The 24,563-nt window shown below is 45.6% G+C and overlaps 1 protein-coding gene across 1 annotated transcript in view; it reads right to left on the bottom strand.

The window, feature by feature from the left end:
- Positions 1-24,563, bottom strand: part of LOC142578086 (putative 4-coumarate--CoA ligase 3) — a 47,866-nt gene that overhangs the window by 5,024 nt on the left and 18,279 nt on the right. The window contains exons 4-5 of the mRNA XM_075687504.1: positions 9,685-9,966; positions 4,278-4,422 (exon numbers count right to left, since the gene is read on the bottom strand). Of these exons, the coding sequence (XP_075543619.1) occupies positions 4,278-4,422; positions 9,685-9,966 (427 nt within the window). The remainder of the gene's footprint in view (positions 1-4,277; positions 4,423-9,684; positions 9,967-24,563) is intronic.

Raw genomic sequence — 24,563 nt, 5'->3', positions numbered from 1 at the left:
AGAAACTCCCCACTGCTGAAATATTTCAGAGTGCGTAGCATTCTTTGGAATCATTGCTTATGAAGGTGATACCCTACCCTTGAAATCGAGAGAGCCGTTTCTTACTAGAGTTTGGACTGAACATCCACTCTGGGGAATTGCCATTTAATGCGCATCTTTCTTTAGCATCATTGCTTATCTCTGCGCTTGAAACCAAGACTGCTGTATTTTAAGATTGGGACAACTAAAGAAGAATAGCACCTATACTATCTCCCCTTCTTCATAAGGGGTCCCGTTCTTGTAGTGCTGTTTATCTCGCTTTTTAGTGATTTCGTTTATTTTACACGTCGATGCACATCGCCTGAATCATAGCGCGTCCTCTTCAGAAACTTCTCTTTTTGGCTGTAAACGCAACTCTCCCATTTGCTTTACCGTGCGAACCTTGTCCGCGCAAGATCTCTCCTACGTTCTAATTGCGTTATCCTGGTTGCTGAGTCACTTTGGCGTTCAGCTGCTGAGCATGAGGCCGCGCGATCAAATCCCAGCCGCGGCTGCTACATTTCGATGGGTGTCGTAATGCAAGAATGATTGTGTACCGTGCATTGGATGCAAGTTAAAGAACACCAGATAGTTGAACTTATTTCGGAGTCTCCCACTACAGTGTGCGTCATAATCATATCGCGTCTTTGGCACCTAAAAACCCAGCTATATCACTTTATTTATAACTGAGCCTCCATAAGGGCTGCATTTTGTCTCACCTGCTGCGGTCGGATATAAGCAAGGGGGCCCGATGGCTACGCGGTGACGACATGAAATGATACAGACGGATTTGCCTCAACAGAGCGACGACAGTTGTATAAAGCCCACAACATGTCGAGAAAGAGATGACGAATCAAAAATGATGACGTGACAGGGCTTTATGTGGGTCAAGGGAATCACAACATCTTCCATCTTAGAGACTGCAGGGATCCTGCGCTGGATCTTTTTCTGTGTGCGTTTCACCTCCCTTAGGTCGTCGATGGACTTGGTGCGTTTGTACCTTCATTCCGCGCGATGGCGAATGGCCGGAAGCCGCTCCAATTCTGCTTCGAATTGACAAAATTTAAGAATAGGCCTAAAAAAGCTTCTGGCCTCTTGATTAACGTCGTTAATTAGATTCTTGATGTTGCCAGGTAGACAGTGCTGGATCTTTCGGCAATTCTTCTCCATTAGCAACGTGTAGTTAGGCCAGTCGATGCGTTGAAGAGCTGCGTAGAGTGTTACTTGCGTATGCCCTCGATTTTAACATATGTTGCAACGAGGTCACTACCATGCGTTTCGTCGTTCGTAAACCCTTTCACACTGGCACTAAGGCATTTTGAAAATAAGTTAAAGTGTAGGTAGCTGCTCTATGTCAATCCCCACAGAAAAGTGGGACTGCCCTCAGTTAGGCAGCAGAGATAATGGTCCGACGCGAAGTATAGTACACGTCTTCATCGACAAGCTTTAAACTTCCTTAGCTTAAGCTTCTTAAGCTTCTCCATAGCGAATGATGCGTATTGTAGTCGCCGGTAATAATCCATGGTCCAGGGGTCGCTGTTAAAATTGTACTTACTCTTGCGTTGTCAAATCGACTCGAAGGTGAAATGTAGGCACCTAAGAGCGTGACTGCGACGTTCTTGCATTTTATAGTCGACCATACGCACTGATTGTCGTCATCAGGTGCCACTTGGTGTAGGACATAAGTGAAATCGCATCTCACGTAAACGATGACTTTGCTGCAGTCGCTACAGGTGGCAGACATGAAAGCTTCGTATCCTGATAGGCAGATGGCGCTCTCAATGTTTGGCTCACAAATGACGATTACTGGAAATTCGTTCTTAAAGACAATGGGACAAGAGTCCGAAATGCGGGATTTAATTCCTTTGGCATTCCACTGGAAGATAGACACTTCCTTCATTTATTTAAGAAAAGAGTGCGGAGGAACCGCCATGGTGCTTCTCAAGACCGAACGGTTCCTGATTCAGCGCATCCAGTATTTGAAGTGCACCTCGAGCCGCCGTAGTGTGTATGACCGTCATTAGTACTCGTAGCGTGTTCATAAGGGCCCTTGTCATGGTTACAACTTGTTTGTCGTCGTCTTGGTTGTTGTGAGAAGGTGAAGCATGATTCCGCGAGCGTGCTACATCTGGCCGCTCCGTTGCTTGATCTAGCCGTGGTAACGGCGGCCACTCCTCGCATGAGGCCGTGTTATTGGAGACCATCTGCTTAGGATCTTCATTGCTAGTATTGCTATTTGTCTGTGGAAGTTTGTGGACTGTCAGTGGACGCAGTGTATCCTTAGCAATAGCAGTAGGGTTCCTAGATCTCCGGTGATGTGAACGCCGACGTCGCATCTTAACGAGAGCCTCCCTGTGCGAGGAAGCATCCCTGACCGTTTGCGTCTAAACTTTAACATTATTTTTCACATGTGGGCAACTCTTTGAAGATGCATCGTGAGAGCCTTGACAATTGGTGCACTTTTGGATTCCTGCACGACAGGCGTCGGAGCTGTGCGACGCAGAACATCGTGAGCACACGGCAGCATTTGTGAAAACCGCACTCAAGTGCCCTATCCTTTGACTCTTCTGGCACTGAAGTGGCTTTTGCATAAATGACCGTAAAGGCACGCTGGAGGACTTAATGAAGTGCGATCAAAGCTACCTAGCTTGACTTACACTTTCACTTTTTTCTTCACTGAGCGGGGAGCTTGTGTGAAATAATTAGTAGCTCATGATTTTGCTGCAGTTGATGTCATTAATTATGCAGGCTGTATGCACAAGCCTACTGCTAGGATTTTGCCCTTTACCATGAGTTGGGTACCACAACTGTGATTCCAGAGCCGGAACTACGGCACTCGCATTTTCACTATGGCTGAATCCTATCATTCAGGTTACTCAGTTTGCCTGTCGGCTTACAAGGGCAAGTGCGGTGTGCGGATATATTAAGGTAAACTCGCACACTGTCTTAACTTCCTGGTACTTTGTCACTAGTAAAAAAAAATTATGGGGTTTTACGTGCCAAAACCACTTTCTGATTATGAGGCACGCCGTAGTGGATGACTCCGGAAATTTCGACCACCTGGGGTTCTTTAACGTGCACCTAAATCTAAGTACACGGGTGTTTTCGCATTTCGCCCCCATCGAAATGCGGCCGCCGTGGCCGGGATTTGATCCCGCGACCTCGTGCTCAGCAGCCTAACACCATAGCCACTGAGCAACCACGGCGGGTCTTTGTCACTAGTAGACAGCAGTCTTGATGTCGGGTGATGATGATGCCTTCACAGTTAAGAATCGTCGCTGCGCCAAAATGTATCAGCCGTTTACTTAATCGTAGTAAACCTGGCTGTGGCCGCCTTCCCTTTCCCCCTTGTTATTGCCCGATGTTGGCGCTTCTTTCCTTTCTTTCATTATCGTTACATCAGCCTTTTTAATAGAAAGGAAAAGACGATGCCAGCATAGTCTCTAGAAACGTAACTTCGCATACTCATAACATACCCATGACTGACAAATTAGTAGTACCAATTTATCTTAAACGTTTCTCCTTGAAGGGTAGCGCTACAAAACAACACAGATGGTAAAACACAAGCGTAGCTTGCCATGCAAGAAGGGTCCTACGGGGATGGTGCAGATCTGAACAAAAGCGATCCCTTTTCATCTGCAGGTTTACCCGGGCCCTTATTCGCATGTAGTAAAGCCAGTTTCGTCGCACTCATCACGTCACCAGGGTAAACGATATCTAGCAGTCAATCTCCGAGAGGTGCCAGTTCCAATTCATGCTTTAGACACCTTTGAAATACAGTGTCATTGCCCGTTTTCCCTGATCGCGTCACTTTTCTGTCATGCGCAATCAGTTTGTTTCACCTTGTATAACGTGTTTTGCGATGATTGTCCAAACTGCGAGCACCTTTTTATTTGCTTTTTGTTTGGAACGTATCCCGCCACGGCAGGAGTAAAGGTGTAGGCAAAAAGCATAGAATCTGGGTAACCTAAACTCGGCAGTTTCCATCAAGGGAATGGTACTACGTGACCTTCGACATTAATGTAATCTGCAAGTGGCTCCAATAAAACTTAGTAGCGAGCTGGCAGGTTAGATACAGCGCACGCTTCGTGGCATCTCATGAGACACCTGTAACGTTGATATTCCGGAAGAACGTAAACAAAAACACTGTTTCGAGTGCATGTTTATTGTGGACTAGCACTCATAACAAATAAAATATCTATTTTCTGGTAAGTATATCACAGTTGCAGCAGGGAGCACGACGATAAAAGCATTCTTACCTGATTTGCACCAGCCCTCTTCATCAAAAAGCTCCGCAGTTTCTTTGGACCGCTTGTAGTAGCCTCGGACCGTAGCTGCTGTTTGGTAGCAGATCTCCCCTATCTGGTGCGGCCCAAGCTTCTGACCCGTGATCAAATCGACCACCTGAATATATAAAAGCGATAAAATTTGAATCAGTGGTATTAGAGCTTCTGCAAACATTTTTATTGTTATTTTGTCTTTCAATATTATTTCGGAATGGGAATTCCCCTGAAATCAAACCTTAAAGCTATTATTATTCAGCAACTTCAAACGCGAGTTCTATCTCTTTGTAAACGTTCCATTTTTGATAAAGTTTGCATTTTACGATGGAATAATTTCTGCGTTATTTCTTTGAGATGTTTCACTCCACTTAGGCTAGACTGGTTCTTTATCAAGGAACAGTGTTATATAATTGAATGGCCGATTTCAGAGGTGTTAATGTTTATCAGGGTGTCCTGCATCAGATAATTACTACGCAGCACCATCAGTGCTTAAGTCAGGCATTTAAAGGTAAGGGAGCCGGCTTTTGACAGTTCAGATGCTTAGTCCACACACACAAGCGACGCCTGCAGAGTAGCGAAATTGTGAGAGCCACAAAGTAACCTCTTGCATTCTAAAAGAGAAGAAGAGAGATGAAATAAAGTAAAGTAGGGAATTCTTCGACCAGGGCAGAAAACGCCATCCCCTAATCTAAAAGAGAGACGAGGAAAGGGACGTACCAGGAAACATGAAACTGCATTGGCAAATGACTTCTGAGGAAACCCGATAGATTGATGAAATTTCATAGAACGACAGAACTGCCATACAACCGACGATAGCATAAAGCTACAAATGAAATACATACAGGCTGCTCAGAAAATCAGCGTCAACAATGCCGGTGTGAGGAACGATTCGAAGACCAATGGCCCTGTCCAGGACTTGTGGGCATTACCCTTCGAAGGAGTGTCACGGCAATGTACAAGCGTAACTGAACGGGCAACACACACACGTATATATATATATATATATATGAACTGACTGCAACGAGAGAGTACTCCCTTCTAACATGTGCACCTTGGCAACTAGAGCGAGCATTGGTGGACCATTAAAGCAGCGTTTTGGTCAGGGATTCGCGGTTAAATAACACGGAAGGAACAAATTGTCAGGCACCCTCCCGGCAGAGAGCACATTGACTTGAAGGTCTGCGGTAATGTTTGCGGCAGACGGACATGTTCTACCAGAGCTCCGTGGCGGCAACAAAAACCTGCTTTTTCTGCATGCTTTGACGTTGCATCTGTTTTTGATTTACTTAATTTTTTAGTATTTAAATAGTCATTAGCAAATTTACGTTTCTTTCTTTACCTTTTTTCGTGTGAGTGGGTGTATTCCGTGTATATTTGCTTTTGAAGGCCAGTCAGAGTCCTTTCGCGCCATGCGTTTCTACACGCGCAACCTTGTAGGACATTAAAGGGAAGCTGAAGAGTCTCTCGAATTCAATAAGACGCTCGTATACGGATGCGGGAAGCTTATAAACCATGCAGGTAAGATTTTGGGGGGAATGTTTCACTTAGGAGCGGCGTAATCACAGGTTAAAATTGCGGTGTCGCTCCGCCCCCCCGGCGAGCGTTACGCGCTGCTGCTGACGATGCGAGCGGAGACCGGAAACCGCGGCGTACTGACGTCAGCAGTGGTGTTCCCTTCCTTCGCAGTCTCAGCAACCGTGCCTAACTGCGCTTGTTTCTGCGTGCTTGCCGTCATAAGCTGCTTCGCTCGAGGCTGCATTCCTTTGATTGTGTGTATGTAGAGTGGTAGTTGACGTGCGCAGCATCAATTGAACCGGGGGGCGGATCATGCCGGCGTTCTGTGCAGGCTACGGTTGCACGAACACCGGCGGCCGCGACGATGTTCCAGTAATTTCCGCAAGACAAGAAGCTTTCAGCTAAGTAGGAGACTGCTGTGAATCGAAAGAATTTCAAGCGCCCAAGAACAACAGTGCTGTGCTCTAACCTCATCCGTGACAACGATTACTACCAGAGTTTATCAACAATGCGTGAATGAGTGAGAGTACGACTTGGTGCTAGCCGGCTCTCTAAGCGCAGTGCGAAAAGGTCGAGGCGACGAAGGCACTAGGACGGTGGGGGCAGACGTATGGCAACTGGTCTTGGAAGATTTTATGAATACACGAACTTGTCGAACCTGGATTTTGATTTACTGCTACCTGCTTCCTGCTAGCACGCTGAACGAAGGCGCCTGTTTATCTCCCACGCTTGACGCAGGTTTCGCCGCAAAGCGCCGTTAATTTTCAATTCGCACGTGTGTTGTGAAACAGCCTACATGCAGGTACCATAACACAGTGAAAGTATCAAATTTGCATGTGTTTGAAAGCCGGCGCACGTGAGGACGCTGCGCTCCCCCTCGCGCACAGAGAGAAACCGGCTGTCTCACGTAGCTGTCGGAATTCGCCGCCTTTACGGCTCCGGTTACGAGTAGCTTGCGGATGGCACACTGATGAAGGTCTGACAAGAGCCGGAACCCTTTTCCCGCGTGGAAACTGTCTGTGTAGATTGCTGACAGCTTTGGGTCAGTGCACAAACGCCGACGATCGCATCCCTGCTTACGTTCCATGAGCAGGCATGTATCAACATAACAGTACCGTTGTTTGCCCGGAAACGAACTCCACTGGATTACTGAATGCAGCTTCGCAAAAAACATAATAACATTTAACATAACATAATAACATAGCATAATAACATAGAAATAACATTTCTAACACGAGAAGATTCTAACACTTCGCTTTCGTTCGCGTAGAAAGCACTGCTTGCTACCAGCAACGTTTGCTTCTTGGAGAGGCCAGCTACGTATATGTAGGGAGATACGCCGAACTCCACAGGGAAACGCAAGCTCTCGAAATTTACGAATACCGTCACACCAAACCACTGCGCCAAACCACCTTGCACCGTGCTTCATGCGTAGCGGCAGTGGTCGATCGGACCAACACCATTGTTCACGTCACGAGGCGCCTGACCAATCACAGGCGGTAACGAGGCGCGCGAGCTGCCCCGAGTCTGCTGCTGCAATTTTCGTCGAAATAAAATCTGATTGCGCTTTCTTTCGCTCAATTTCTATGCGATATTCGAATTCGGAGGGTTGAAAACGATTACGCACAGCTCTTCACTCATTTTTTCTGGAATACTCTTCAGCTTCCCTTTAACTGGTTTTTATTTGCTTTTAGGGCAAAGAAATGCATGACACGAGAGATGGCTCACAGGACCCAGCAGAGAGTGGCGGTAGGAATATTTCCCGGGCGAGCATTGGGCGCTGTGTCCTGTGTACCTTCTCTCGTGTCGTGTGTTTCTTTGCGCTAAAAATTATTAACACACAATAGCAACTAGCCCCCGAGTATGTTTTCTTGAATTAAGTCTTTATAGCCTTTAAATATAATTTAGGAAGTGGCAATACTATTACATATTAGTGGTTTTAGTGCGTGTGTGGACTGGTATAGGGAATAATGCTTTGGCAGGACAGTGAGAGCGTGACTGCGTGTTTGAACACGTGCGAACGCGTGTCATACCTTAAGTGTGTGCGGAATTTATTGCTTCTAAACACTGGTGATAATTACTTTGCGGCATTTTAAGGATTTAGATTCTGTGCATATCTGCCGTTACTAGAAGCCACGTGCTCTGAAAAATGGTTTCGATGTTTGCCTTGGAGAAGGCTGAGTGCAACACATGGCAAGAAGGACGTTAAAACGTGCCGTGTCGACACAATCGGCAGACACATTTGTGTCGATGATAGGCGAAAGGAAATGGAGGATTTCCAGGATGAGCTTTGGAAACAGGTCGAAGAGCTGAAAAATTTGCTAAATATGAGACGTGATGCAAGGGAGGCCGTGGAAAACAGACTTCAAGCAGCGAAGAAAAAAACTGAATAGGGCCGCCATCGCCAACGAGAATGGTCGCGACAATGGAACGTAGGCTTCCGGCGAGACAGAGCAGGGAGTGTCAGCAAAGCAGGTGGAATGCGTGTATCGTGGCAACAGGGCAGCTTGAAGAAGCTGCACCAACCTGGAGGCGGCCACAAAAGAAAAACAGGAAAGGACCGGACAATGCCCCCTGCCATGTCCGAAACACGCGGAAAAGAATAACAAAGGGAAGCAGCGAAAGGCCTCGGCAGTAGCAAAGGATGAAAGGGTGACCATCGCCGGCGACTGAAACCTGGCTGGATGCTCAGAAGCAATTGTGGAGATGGTGAAACACGATAACATAGTGGTGGTAGGGACATTCAAGGGCGGGCATTGGGTGCTGTCATGGAGCGAGCAAAAGCAAAGGCCGCGAAAATGTCCTCGGACGCAACCTTGTCGTTGTAGCAGGTGGGCGGAATTTCGTCTTAAGCAGAAAAAGGGACAGGACTAGCACAGTGCTTGGCAAAGGGGTAGATGACTTGCGCGAGCTCTGTTCTTGGATTGATGTCGAAGTCTGGCTCGGAAAGTATGGCTGTAGACTTGTATGTGGTAGAATCCGAGAGAACCAACGCATTGCTGCTTTTCAGAATGTCCTGGATGTATGCAATCCTCATGGCGTTGCTTCCGCGTTAATGATAGCGTGCTTTTCTGATGAAAGCCTTTCGCATATAACAGGTCGCTGCAGTGGACATGACTTCAATCTCAGCAGCCCCGCCTCACCTCGTAACCGCCGTTGATTAGCGAAGATTGCGCTAGTTAAATTTCAATGTGTACCCACGTGTGCATATGCGTCTTCACCTACCGCCGTGTGAGCTTCTTTTCATGAGCCAGATTTTGTTATCGCTGTCATACACATCTCCACGAACATGCTTTTTTAATTCGATAGACTTGACACTAGACCTAAATACAAAAACATCAGAAGCAGTCAAATTATTCCAAGCAGCCGAACTTGATGCAGGTACTTAAGCAATCAAACACGGGCTTGGTCATTATCTAATGGTTAAAGGAATCTAGGACATTTGGTTTTTGCCCCTCAGAGAAATTGTGCCTAATGTCGTTAGTACAAGGTCATAGACACAAGATACGACAACTGTTCGTCGCAAAAAGAGGTGCCGCGTACTCGCTATACTTTCTAGGACTCTCAGTTGCAGATAATCAGAAGCAGGTGATTGCGATGCCCCAGCGCCAAGTCTGCGAAGGCAAAGTGTCTCCACTAGTGAAAGGTGTAGGCGAAGGAAGCAGACACCCGGGTGCACAGATGCGCTTGCATCCCGTCCGAGAATGGACTTCCCGGTTCTGGGAGAGCTCTGGCTCAGAAACAAGTGAGGCTGTTGGATTGTCAGGTGGTGATGGTGAGTGATTTACATTCATTTCACCAACCATCACTGCCACGCTGATGCTACTAAGCAAGGATTATTTAGCGATAGAATATAACGATGCCTTACCTTTAGCATTACTGTTGTATTAGGAACACCGGTGTCAGCTCCCCTGCAGATTCCACTGCTCTTTGGTGGAGCCGTTATGATAGAGCAAGACTCAGTCATGGCGTACATGTTTTGCAAACACTCTAGTCCCTCGAAGGCTTCACTTGCGGCATCAACTAGAGAGGCCGGCAGCACGCCTCCTATGACGAGGAGGTGCTTCAGGCTTGGCAGTTGTCGACCAGTGCGACGCATTTCACGTAGCACTGCATGCAGTCTTGACGGAAATAAGTGGGCTCCCGTAACCTGCGTGCCGACTAGAGTGGTCAACCAGAGACACAGTATTCAGAAACATTTTGGGTGCTTTTATAGGTAACCATTTCATATATAATTGAGCTTTGACCATTGAGTACACAAGAAGAGTATAGAGTACTTATCCTTTTATCGCTTCCTTCCACGTGTCTATTTTATGCATACGAGAAAAATTGGGCTCACCTGTGCAAAACGGAAAATTCACGGGCACGTGTTTGCATCATTTGCTGATGAAAAGGAGTTCGGCTTGAAAAATACTGTTACCTCACAAGAAAGAAGTTAAGGGCTCTTTGCTACAACTCTCCAACTTTCTTACTGGAAGATTTCCCGACAGCTAAAACTTAAGTTGGTTCACTGTTCTTGAATTATCATAAAAACAAGGAGAATACCAAAAATAGAGTGACTTGCCCCGTGAAACAGCTAACCACATTCGCTTAGTCGAGTCCACCTCGAGTTTTTCGGGATATTTTACCCCTCAACTAAAGTTATCTGGGACACCCTCTGTGATATATACGTGAGTCGCTGCGCGGCCGTAATTTCCCTAAACCACTAGAAACATATCAGCTCACAGTAACGTTTTTAGTCTACCTCAGCCCCTTGCATCTATCTATAAACTATTTTCGCCGAACTGCAAAAGAAAAGAAACAAATTCCGTTTAATATTTTACTGCTGAAGGGCATAATCTAACTTATGCCAGATGGCTTCTTTCAGTACAGCAAGCCTACGCTTTAGCGCTGCGACACATATGCCTGAGAGAAGCTAGGGAATAATTGTCAGCGTTACCACACATCGGCACGCCACGCAACACGAAGGTCACGCAGAGGAGAACGATTCTCGGGCGCGCCACGAAACAGACATCATATCAAGAAAAATAACTCGTGACAGAGAAGTGTGGTCGCAGTACGCGGCTCATATGTAACGGATTTTGTAGTCGGCAGTATGCTGTGCCTCCACTCCAGGTGGCACATCAGGTCGAGCCGATGCTCGAAGCGTGTTGGCAGTTCCTGGCTTAGTCAAGGCCGAAGGTTCACAGCGTGGTTCCCATTTGGGCATTTGTAATCTAACTGCTTGACCATACATTGCCTAAAACTAAAAGTGTTGCTGCGAACACCGGATCTACCACTCTGATAAAAATGCAACTCTAGCCCGGATTACAACACATCGCAGGAAGCTATTTAGCACTGCAGTGCAACAAGGCGGCCATTATTAGAGCTACATTCCCATAACTTGCCAACATCAGTTACTGCTTTGGCTTTCTTTAGAAAACATTCGCCCGTAATAATGATACCTTTTGATCCAAATCACCCTTAACGCTATTTCGGCAAGAGTTCTTAAGCTCAAAAAACGTTGAAGAAGTCAATGCACAGAGGATACCGCAGAAAGCATAGACGCCATCATCAATCAATATTACGCCGTGATCCTTCAGCAGAGTTGGTCCGTGGCTGGGTGGCTGCCCGACACAGGACAGAAGGATTAGCATATTTCCACTTAGATTTCACAACAACGCAACTTACGCTTCTCTACCACGCTGCTCTGATCGACCATGTTCAGAACGAGGTACTATATTTTTAACATATAGATATTACACTTGCACAGACAAGCTCTTTACCACTTTATAACATGATCGAACTGCCACAGGAACCGCCGATTTAGTTATTTCTCTGTTTCTTTAGCGTTCCTCTAAAGTTATTTAGTTCACCTTAATCTGAAGGAAAAGCTTTACACGCTACAACAATAAACACCTCCGGGTTTAATTTAGGTTTCACCTTTCTGGGAATTAAATGAGAATCGTCACTGCACAGCACGCTCGATACATATTAGTTGTACTCTGAGAACATGCGTCACCTCTTATTTTAATAGTATACGAGGCGTCACAAGCCGGAGTAAAAAACTCGGCACCGTGCCCAGACCGGATCACAAATTCAATGTTTCGAAACATGAATTCGCGCGCCCTAGCAAAAATAACAAATAACTTCAAGAGCGACTACTGGGACAAGGGTGAATTGCACCAAGAATAGAAATGGGCTCAAGTAATCATGATCCCTAGACCAAAAAATAATTCCTCGATCGATGCACTCCGGCCGGTATCGCTCACGTGTTGCCTGGGAAAGCTCTGAGAGAGTGATTCATAGCAGACTGCAGTGATATCTGGAAGAGCGGAATGGTTCTCGGACCCCATGATATGATTTTGCACGGGTTTATCGGGTCCAGACGCGTTCCTCCTACTTAGAGATGAAATTCTAATATACCGTACGGCGACGAGGTACTAGTCATAGCCTTCGACAACGTCTCTGACTCCGCGATACTCAGGAAACTCGAACTTGCAGGTTGTGGCGTGCGTACCTACAATTTCATACGAGCGTTTTTTTTTCCATCCGCGACGCAAGCATCAATAATGGCCAAATCAAATCGTAGACATTTAAAATACCTAGCAGAGGAACACCTCAAGGAACGACAAAATGCCTCGGCTCTTCAACATGGCGATGTGTCGCCTAGCACATGATTTCGATAGGATACCCGACCTAGGTTACACGCTCTACGCAGACGACATCACGCTGTGGGCGAGATGAGGTTCCCCAGGGAGTAAAGAATATACGCTCCAAAGCGCAGTATTAGCCATGGAGAAATTTTCCCGAAGAACTGGGCTGAAGTATGCGAGCGAAAAATCCGAGGTCATCCGGACACACGCCAAAGGCTACAAATCCAGAGGGTCGATTAACATTGTGGTTGAGGGACACATGGTCCCAGAGGTACCCACGATGCAAGTCCCGCGTTTGTGGCTTCAGAGCGATGGGGGAGCAGCACAAAAGATTAAAACCCGCAAATCCACAACATACAACATAGTCCAAATGACATGTCCAGTGACGCATCGAAAGGTGGGCATGAGAGAAGACAATTGCATGAGGCTCGTATATCATCATCATCATCATCATCATCATCATCATCATCATCATCACCATCATCATCATAAGCCTGGTTACGCCCACTGCAGGGCAAAGGCCTCTCCCATACTTCTCCAACAACCCCGGTCATGTACTAATTGTGGCCATCTTGTCCCTGCAAACTTCTTAATCTCATCCGCCCACCTAACTTTCTGCCATCCCCTGCTAGGCTTCCCTTCCCTTGGAATCCAGTCCGTAACCCTTAATGCCCATCGGTTATCTTCCCTCCTCATTACATGTTCTGCCCATGCCCACTTCTTTTTCTTGATTTGAACTAAGATGTCATTACCTCGCGTTTGTTCCCTCCCTCAATCTGATCTTTTCTAATCTCTTAACGTTACACCTATCATTCTTCTTTCCATAGCTCGTTGCATCGTCCTCAATTTAAGTAGAACTCTTTTCGTAAGCCTCCAGGTTTCTGCCGCGTAAGTGAGTATTGGTAAGACACAGCTGTTATACACTTTACTAAGGCTCGTACAGACCTTAGTAATTAGTTGAGTTACGTATGGCTTAGCTTACCGATTCCCGAAGAGGGAAGAGGAAAGACAACCGAACACTATAATTCGCACTGCTTTCAGGCAGCTCTGGGTCTGCCTAAATGTACCTCCAGGGAGCTTATGCTACCTTTAGTAGTACATAATACTTCAGGCACTGAGGCCGGGAACTCTGATGTGATAGAGGGAGCGCCTCAGATACACAAGAACTGGTAGGGCAATATTGGCTCGACTCAGTATCCCAGCATACCCCGTTTATCTCATTGAACAGGCCGTACCGCTCACTGCTTTGGTAAGATCCAAAATTACAGTAACCCCAAATCCCGCGAATATATATCGCGATCACAAAAAGGAAAGGCGCAAAGCCCGCGCACAAAATATTCAATCCATGTACTTTAATAACCCCAGGTACTATACGTACTACATGGACGCAGTTGCGTATACAGAAGCGGCCGGGCTGCTCTATCAAAAGAGCTACGCACTGGCAGTCATGAACGTGATCGTCCAGCAGCAAATAGCGTCGGCCACGGTGGGATCCCCCACCTTGACCGAAAGGTTAGCTCGGCATCTTTCACGCAGAGCGTGCGCTAAGGTATTCGTTTGCGGTCGCCCAAACCCGGAAGACATGTCTCATGTTTCTCAAGGGGCACATGATTGTGGCTACCTCCATGATAATTCCCAAATCTTTTAAGCACCGTCATCGCCTACTCTAGTGCCTAGGAAGCGTAGGGGTACAACGGAACGAACAGGCTAACGCGTTAGCTTGAGGGCGTACTAACTGAGCGACGGAGTCGTCCACAACCAACATCCTTCTCTCCCCAACCACTCACACTATCCCTCTCAACATCCAATCAATTAAATGCCAAATACATCCTTGTTTATCAGCGTGGAGTCCGCAGGAGATACCCACCGCCTCACCCAAAACTTAGCCGGGAAGAAGCCGCCGATTGGTGCAAAATGCAGATTGGGGTATTCCCCCGCATAAAATTGCTAAACTCCGTGTATCCCACTCGCTATAGGGCCAACTGCCCTTGGAGCGGTCGCACGCTCAGTCTGATTCATGCATATAACCAGGGAGTGCACTTAGCGCGCTTATAGGCCAAATAGCAATGACACAACGCAGCAGTGGCAGCCACATCTCGCCGTTACGACTTGGCAGGACAACAGTCCTTGAGATTATATATATATATATATATATATATATATATATATATATATATATATATATATATATATATAATCATAAGAAGCCAACAAACACTGACACCAAGGACAACATAGGGGACATTACTTGTGCTTAATAAATGTAATAATGAAACGATAAATTATTTGAAATTAAAGTTCATGAAAAAACAACTTGCCGCAGGTGGGAACCAAACCCACAACCTTCGCATTTCGCGTGCGATGCTCTACCAGGGGGGGGACACTCCGTATACATCCCATTGGCCGTTTTCGAGCAGACGCTCTTTCAACGCTAGCGCCAAGGTCCGCTTCAGTTACGGCCCTAACCAATGGACGACGCATTAGCAAAATGGAGGCGCACATGATTGTTTACGTTGGCATGGCAACAGCAGCCGCGCGGCACCTCCTCTCCCAAACGTTTCTCTTTCCTTTTTGTTTTTATTACGCCGACCCGCTCCACTCCCTTTCCGCCTAAAGTCCCTTGATAATTTGAAAGTAGCGACACTCTTTGAACTCTGCCGCCGCCGCGCGACCTCCTCGCCTCCTCCTCGCCCCTTGCGCGTTCCCCCGCGGCAACCAGTTTTGCCCCCGTTTTTCTGCACGACGATTGGTCTCCCTGCCGTTGCCCTTGGAAACGCGCGGATCTTGAGTTTGCTTGTGTTTTTTCTTTTTCGTTCGCGCCATTTTCCTCCTCAGCATGGCTGGCTCAGCGCTTTAGCTCGGCGTAGCGAACGTTGTACACGGTGTTTCCTGCTCTATGTTCTAGCGCTTAGCCAGGCTGTCGCGCATATAACTGCAGCAAGAAGCCTGAAGATGGTTCTGCCGTTTTTATGATACCACAAGGAAATCGTGACGGCTTGCGCAGGAAGCAGTGGCTGCATGACATTGGCCGAAAGAACTTTGTTCCGACAAAGAACAGCGTTGTTTGCGAGCTGAGGCGTCTTTATTATAGCTCGTAGCAAAGCATCCTGTAATGCTGCATTTTTTATATTCTTACGGCCTGCTCACCAGCGTTTTTGTTGCGGTTGTCCTCAGTATGCTTAATATTCTGGGGCTGCTCCATCACCTCGCACGTCGCTAACTGTTGTTATTCAGTCGGAAGGGCAGATTATAGATTCTGCTTTGCGCCCTGAAAAAATTAGTGGCAAGTATACCCGTGGTATTGCAGGTAATGAGCGTCAGCTAGTCAACATTGAGTTTTTTGTAAGTTTTAAGGCGAAAGCCTTTAGATCTCTATGTTTCAAGGTCGCGTCGTAAACTGGAAGTACCACGTGACCCAAGTAAGGCCAGAGGTGACCCAAAGCATGTCCACCCCTGTATAAGAGAATGATCACCTAAGTTAATTAGTGAATCATTAGTGATTGACATAAGGTGGATTAGGGAGGATTAAGGTTGATTAGAGTGTATTAAAGCAGATTAAGGTGGATTAGAGTGCATTAAGAAGGATTAGGAGGCATGAATAAAGATTAAGGTAGGTGGAGGAGGATTAAGGCGGAATATTGCGGATTAAGGGTTGATGAAAGGGTATTAAGACCGATTAGGGTGGATTATAGTGCATGAACAAGGATTATGGTGGATTAAGGTGGCTACAGGAAGATTAAGGTCGATTAATGCGGATTAAGGTGAATTAGGGTTGATAAAGGAGGATTAAGACCGATTAGGGTAGGTTAAGGTGGATTAGGGACCATGGAGCTGGATTAGAGTTGATAGAGGTGGATTAGGGCGTATTAAGGTAGATTGGGAGTATTAAGCCGGATTAAGGTGCATGAATAAGGATTAAGGTGGACTAGAAGGGATTAAGGCGGATTACGATGGATTAGGGTTGATAAAGGAGGATTAAGACCATATAGGGTAGGCTAAGGTGCATTAGGGGCGATGTTGGTTGATTAGGTTGTATTAAGGTGGATTGGGAGTATTAAGCTGGATTAAAGTGGATGAAGGAGCATTAAGGTGGATTGGGCTGGACTAAGGTGAATTAGGGTTCATTGAGTATTAAGACCGATTAGTCTACCATAATTAGTCCACATTAGGCTCATTAATCCATCGAATCCACATTCGTCGACCTTCATCCTCTTTCATTCACTTTAATCTACCATAATCCACGAAAGTCATCCTTAATGCACCCTAATCCACCTTCATCGACCTTAATCTACTCTAACCCTCCTTAATGCACTTTAATCCTCCTTAATCAACCCTAACCCTTCCTCATTCACTTTAATCTACCTAATCCACTATAATCGTCCTTAATTCACTCTAATCTACCCGAATCCACATTCATCCACCTTCATCATCATCATCATCATCAGCCTAGTTACGCCCACTGCAGGGCAAAGGCCTCTCCCATACTTCTCCAACTACCCCGGTCATGTGCTAATTGTGGCCATGTTGTGCCTGCAAACGTCTTAATGTCATCCGCCCACCTAACTTTCTGCCGCCCCCTGCTACGCATCCCTTCCCTTGGAATCCAGTCCGTAACCCTTAGTGACCATCGGTTATCTTCCCTCCTCATTACATGTCCGGCCCATGCCCATTTCTTTTTCTTGATTTCAACTAAGATGTCGTTTACCCGCGTTTGTTGCCTCACCCAATCTGCTCTTTTCTTATCCCTTAATGTCACACCCATCATTCTTCTTTCCATAGCTCGTTGCGTCGTCCTCAATTTCAGCAGAACCCTTTTCGTAAGTCTCCAGGTTTCTGCCCCATATGTGAGTACTGGTAACACACAGCTGTTATACACTTTCCTTTTGAGGGATAGTGGCATCCTGCTGTTCATGATTTGAGAATGCCTGCCAAACGCACCCCAGCCCATTCTTATTCTTCTGGTTATTTCACTCTCATGATCCGGATCCGTGGTCACTACCTGCCCTAAGTAGATGTAGTCCCTTACCCATTCCAGTGCTTCGCTACCTATCGTAAACTGCTGTTCTCTTCCGAGCCTGTTAAACATTACTTTAGTTTTCTGCAGATTAATTTTCAGACCCACCCTTCTGCTTTGCCTCTCCAGGTCAGTGAGCATGCATTGCAATTGGTCTCCTGAGTTACTAAGCAAGGCAATATCATCAGCGAATCGCAAGTTGCTAAGGTATTCTCCATCAACTTTTATCCCCAATTCTTCCCACTCCAGGCCTCTGAATACCTCCTGTAAACATGCTGTGAATAGCATTGGAGATATCGTATCTCCCTGTCTGACGCCTTTCTTTATAGGGATTTTGTTGCTTTCTTTGTGGAGGACTACGGTGGCTGTGCAGCCGCTATAGATATCTTCCAGTATCTTTACATATGGCTCATCTACACCCTGATTCCGTAATGCCTCCATGACTGCTGAGGTTTCGACTGAATCAAACGCTTTCTCGTAATCAATGAAAGCTATATATAACGGTTGGTTATATTCTGCACATTTCTCTATCACTTGATTGATAGTGTGAATATGGTCTATTGTTGAGTAGCCTTTACGGAATCCTGCCTGGTCCTTTGGTTGACAGAAGTCTAAGGTGTTCCTGATTCTATTTGCGATTGCCTTAGTAAATACTTTGTAGGCAACGGACAGTAAGCTGATCGGTCTATAATTTTTCAAGTCTTTGGCGTCCCCTTTCTTATGGATTAGGATTATGTTAGCGTTCTTCCAAGATTCCGGTACGCTCGAGGTTATGAGGCATTGCGTATACAGGGTGGCCAGTTTCTCTAGAACAATCTGACCACCATCCTTCAACAAATCTGCTGTTACCTGATCCTCCCCAGTTGCCTTCCCCCTTTGCATAGCTCCTAAGGCTTTCTTTACTTCTTCTGGCGTTACCTGTGGGATTTCGAATTCCTCTAGGCTATTCTCTCTTCCACTATCGTCGTGGGTGCCACTGGTACTGTATAAATCTCTATAGAACTCCTCAGCCACTTGAACTATCTCATCCATACCTTAGTCCCCGCTAATCCTCGTTAATCCACCCTAAGCCTCCTTCATTCACTTTAATTCACCCTAGCCCGCCATAATCCTCCTTAATGCACCTTCATCCTTCTTAATCCACCCTTAACCTTCTTTATGCACTTTAATCCACCCTAATCCATTATAATCGTCCTTAATGCAACTCAAAGCACCTTCATCCACCCTAATTCACCTTCATCGACCTTAATCCAACCTAGTCCTCCTTTATGCACCTTCATTCACCCTAATGCATCTTCATCGACTTTCATTCACACTAATGCATCTTCATCGACTTTAATCCACCTTAAAATCCTCCTTAATACACCTGAATTCATCCTAATGCAATCAGTAATAAATCATTACTTTGCTAATAATTAATCATCTCTTATAGCGGTTGCACATGCTTTAGTTCACTTCCCGCCTTCCTTCGGTCCCGGGATATTTTCTGTAGCTCACAACGGGACCTTGAAACGGAGGTGTAAGGCTTTCGCTTATTAAGCCACACACAAAGGGATGTGTCAGAAGCAATACTATATCAGACGCACGAAGTAAAGCATCTGATCATGTGGCAGAAAGATTGTCTGGTGTATAAAAGTCGCCTCAAAACTCCCTTTACATCGGTATGCCCCGTTCATACGGCTTTAAGAAAAAAACCAAACTCCTCATAAACGTTGTCGCCAGCATTATCAATGCTGCTATTAGCATTTCTCAAAATTTTCAACCCCACTGGGGCGCGCAACTGGCCCAAAATAACACGCCTCCATAGAATCCTGCGGCCCGTCCGCGGGAGCCCAGGAGGAAAAGCGGGCCGTGCGCAGCCGGCGGGCGAGGAGAATCGAGGAGGAAAGCGCCGTGAGGAGGAGAGTGTCGCTACTTTCAAATTATAAAGGGGTTTTAGGTGGCACAGGAAATTGGCGCCATCTCTGTAATGGTCGAATGCAAAAATCCGTTTCCCTTGCATGGCCTCGTAGATCGTCGCGCGCACCCGTGCCGATCCAGGTAGCCAAGCCCTTCCCCCACACTACTCCTCGCCCCACGCCCTCTCTCGTAACGCCCTCTCAACTCCCTCACCTTCAACTGTCTACGCGCTCGCGCCGCCGTGCCGTCCCCGCCGGCCCGGCGGCTGCTTAGTCCGCTACGTAACGCTTTATTTTTGTTATCTACTGTCATCGAGTTGCGTGCGCTGCTGTGCATTGACCGACGTGGCTAGTTTCGTCAGTTCTGTGATCCTCGGTAGCTGTATGATTGTGCTCCGCGATGTTTCACCCCTTTCACGACTCGTACCAACGAAACAGAAATGGCACTGTTAGAACAAAAGGACTTTATCCTGCAATCGCTTGAAGATAAAGAAGTAGCCCTTGGAATATACGTAGATTTCACGAAAGCTTTCGATTATTTAAATCACTCTATCCTGCTAAAGAAACTTGATATGTACGGATTCCGCGGTATGGTTCTATCACTACTGACGTCCTACCTTAGTGAGCGCAAGCAGTACGTATATTTAAATGGCTGCTCTTCTAATATATTACCAATTTCTGCCGGCATACCTCAAGGGAGTATTCTGGGCCCATTTTTGTTTAACTTATATTTGAATGACATTGTTAACGTCGATCCTATGGTGAAATTTGTCATTTATGCTGATGATGTGACACTGTTATTCTCTGCAGAAAGTACGGATGAGCTGATTCTGAGAGCGAACAGAACGCTTGTGAAATTAGATACATGGGCGCAACTTAACAAATTGAAAATAAACGTTAATAAAACGAAGGCTGTCATATACCGTGCGAAAAACAAGAAAATTGACATTACCTCAGACATTAAGCTGCAAAACTCAAAGGTAGAACTAGTAAGCGTATTTAAAATACTTGGAGTGTATTTCAGCGAAAATATGACCTGGGACACTCATATCGACCACGTTGTGTCAAAACTGTCTCGCATGGTTGGACTGACATACGCCAACAGATACTTTCTACCGTCGAAGGTTAAGCTTCTATTGTACAATGCGTTATTCTACTCACATATGAAATTGTTGCCAATTAGTTTGGGCCAACACAACAAAAGGTAATTTGCAAAGAATCATGATATTACAGAAAAAAATGTTACGAAATATTGAAAACGTCCCCATGAGTCACCCTTCCCACCATCTGTTCTTGAAGTACTGTGTAATGAAAATAGACGAGCTATATCCGCATTGCCTGTGTTCACGTTATAAGCTTGAAGTAAAAAATAACAGCTATTCCCTACTACGATTGGCATCGCTTTCTAAAAGGACCACACCTTATGAGAATCGGAACACACAGCCATGGCTAATCAAAACATGCAGAACCGGATAAGTACAACAAATGGTAAACAGAACCCTACCGCATTTGCTAAATTTCTGCCATAACAACGGTTTCACTCCCGAAACAGCATCGAACCAGAAACTAAAACTGTTCTTCTGTGACAAAGCTCCTTTCCCATGACAGAATTTCATGTGGTTTTTTCATCTCTGCGAGTGTACGCTATATGCATTGCAATGTACCAATGTACTGTTTCTTACTACACCAATGTGTGCCGTTTAATTTTTCGTTTTTTCCTTCATTATTTAGCGCTTTTTACTTGCAGTTTTTCATGTTTGTACCTTTTCTTTAACATCGGTGTATCACGCAGTTAACAAACTTTTTATTTCTATAGTTACCTATTCTCACTGTTATCGACAAGTTATTGCTGCAGTAGTATTTATTATTTGTTTGTGGTTTTTATGTTGCCATGCGAAAAAGTGTTTCTGTTTCTTCTATGTTGTACTCCGGGGAGCTGGGAACTAGTCAAGCTGACTCGTCAGCTTTTTTCTTTTTTTCCGGCACTCCCTCACTTCATGAGTGAAATAAAGATTATTATTATTATTATTATTATTATTATTATTATTATTATTATTATTATTATTATTATTATTATTATTATTATTATTATTATTATTATTATTATTATTATTATTATTATTATTATTATTATTATTATTACCGCTCGTGCATCGTTCAGTGGTGCACAAATACCTCAAAAACAAGTCCTGCAAGGTTGTTCCGGGTGCCTAAAGACAACAGGTGAGCGCTCAGACCCAAGGACATCAGAAGGCGCATGTACACGAACACAGCCCTGTCCATGTGTGTGCTCCATGAGCCTCCGGACGTAGTTGCGCCTTGATTGTGCTACACTTGCCTCTTCCCGGTAGAGAAACCTGACAAATAGATGTTCCTCCTCATTGTCACCTGGGCTGTGACTTGTGTTTTTCTGTGTCAAGTATCATTCTGCAACTTCAGTAACTTGCCCAGCTTTCCATACCGCCCTCAGTGCTTTTTCTGTGTATCACGTTCTACAAACCTACTAACAGCTGAAAAATTACTGTTAGTGTTTGTGTACTATCTCAGTAACCCCCGATGTGAAAACCGCGCGAACAACCTTCATGTGTAGGCATGATACGCTTTTTTTTTTCTTCTGGAAAGCATGAACATTGCAAGTGTCCTACATGCAGATTTTTGCAGTTCGTGTTTATTATACAAAGGAGAGCCCAGTAGGTGCGACTTAGTGCCTTAAGTGACCTAATTTTATTGCTAAGCATTGCATTCGGGTAGAAAGGAAAGTCGTGTTGGCTTGTTTTACCTGGTCTTTGATTGAGGAATAAGCCTTTCTCCGAATAGATATAACAACCTGCACATTCTACATAAAATTCACCCTGAAAGATATGCGGACACATGCCCATGGTGCGGAGCCACGCCAACCTTAGACCACATCTCATGGGCATGCACGGCATATACACAAAAGACAAACACAGAAATTACGGATCATACACAATGGGAGGCGGCGCTGTCCAGCTCACAGGAAGAGGTCCAAAGGGCCATCATCCGACAAGCGAAACGGCGTGCGGAAGCCAGTGGGGCCCTTGTCTAGGGGCTCCAACCATTGAGCGTTTTATTCTTCAATAAAGTTGTTCTTACCAGTTCTGTGTCTTACCAGTACTCACCTACGGGGCAGAAACCTGGAGGCTTACGAAAAGGGTTCTACTCAAATTGAGGACGACACAACGAGCTATGGAAAGAAGAATGATAGGTGTAACGTTAAGGGATAAGAAAAGAGCAGATTGGGTGAGGGAACAAACGCGAGTTAATGACATCTTAGTTGAAATCAAGAAAAAGAAATGGGCATGGGCAGGACATGTAATGAGAAGGGAAGATAACCGATGGTCATTAAGGGTTACGGACTGGATCCCAAGGGAAGGGAAGCGTAGCAGGGGGCGGCAGAAAGTTAGGTGGGCGGATGAGATTAAGAAGTTTGCAGGGACGGCATGGCCACAATTAGTACATGACCGGGGTTGTTGGAGAAGTATGGGAGAGGCCTTTGCCCTGCAGTGGGCGAAACCAGGCTGATGATGATGATGATGATGAAAGTTGTTCTATCTATCTATGTGCTCCTGCAAAAGCCGACTACCTTCTGTTCCCCTTGCCACCGTTACTCAAGTTGTGGCCAAGTACAAATAATGTGATAATGTGTGTTTCAGTTTTTAGTACAATGTTTTTTTCTGCCATGTTTTTTTTTCAATTTGTTCAGCAGTAATGAACATGTCACGCATTTCATACACTTTCGTGCAGATTTAGAAGCTTTCTTTTGGTATGGCTCTCAATCAAACAATGTTAGCATTTTATTCTATCTTTCAGGTATTTTGCGTGTCATTGTTTTTGCCATTACCAGTTAGCTTTCTCTTTTTATAGTTGTCATGACTATGTCATACATGTCGTCCAATTTTGTGCAATATCTTAGTGCACATATCAGGAGCTCGTCTACATTTAGGTCTTGAGGACGTTATATAAAAATCTGGTTTTTTTATTTGTGTACATGAAACGGCCTTCGCGTTTTCTAGTGCTTTCTTTTGTTATTTCACCATCTGTGAACTTTTGTCTTTAGTACTCTTTTATATGTCATGCACCTTTCACTTTTGCTCATTTTTTGAGCGTGTATCACACCACGTTGCAAGAAAGATCTGTTTTCGTAAACGAAGTCTATAAAGCGTGACTAAACATCTGTTGTGTTGGAAGTGGAATTTTTTCTATGTCCCGACACATGCTGGTATAATATAAGTATGGGCAAGACTGCGTGCGTGCCAAAGCATAGCCCAACGCATTGCTTGCGAGCTGGTGCGTGGCGCGCCGTAAAGCTGGAACCGCATGGCGCGTTTTCCGCGAGCGAAAAACGCGACGGGCAGCAAACGCCCGCGTTGCCGCCGACGCGCGAGCACCCGTACGAAAAAAAGGAGAGGCGCTTTCACGCCGCGTTTTCCGGGTTGCCAGACAACATAACTCTCAACGACATGTATTGTCTCTGTTACCGCATATATAATATGCCCTTAAACTTACAGAACACTACAATAAAAATGATCTGAGTGTAATTAGAAAGCGACGTTTCTTTCCGAAGTGTATTTATCAAGCTTAATTTCAAGCAGCAATATTGTGTGCGAAACTGCGACTATGTACCTTTCGCATGCTGAGAAGCCGCTGCTTGTTTACAACTTCACATATGTAAAGGAGGGTCGGCCGCTTACTACCGAACAGAAGAGGCGATTGCTACTATTAAGGGGGATGCTGATACTGAAGCAAGAAAAAATGCGGGTCAGGAGGTACATGTGGGTGCGGCCTGCCTGGTTGAGAAGAGAGCGAGCACCATACACTGGTAATATTATTAGCAAATTGTCTTGCCAGTATTAGCGATGAGACGCGACGCTTCTCCACTTTAGTTATTAGGGCCTCGTTGAAGGTTGCTTTGTTCATTTTAGGTGAACACAATGCGCGAACCAACAAGATGCGCGAACGAAATCACGGTAGCACGCGTTTTCCTTGACGCGCGCGCCAGTTCTGCCGAGAAAAAAAAAATGTTCCGCCAAGGAGGTTCCGTCGAGATGCGCAGAGAGCAGGGCCATTTTGTGGTAAAAAAAGAACCAAAATCCCACGTGACCAAATGCCACGTGACTTACCTGAACTCTGATTGGTGGACGCGCCGCGCGACGCGTTTTTTGCTACTCCGAGCAGCAGC

This window comes from Dermacentor variabilis, chromosome 4 (genome assembly GCF_050947875.1).
Source record: "Dermacentor variabilis isolate Ectoservices chromosome 4, ASM5094787v1, whole genome shotgun sequence".
NCBI classification, from domain to species: Eukaryota; Metazoa; Arthropoda; class Arachnida; order Ixodida; family Ixodidae; genus Dermacentor; species Dermacentor variabilis.
The sequence above is the reverse complement of the archived record's forward strand: the minus strand, read 5'-3'. Positions and strand labels throughout refer to the sequence as shown.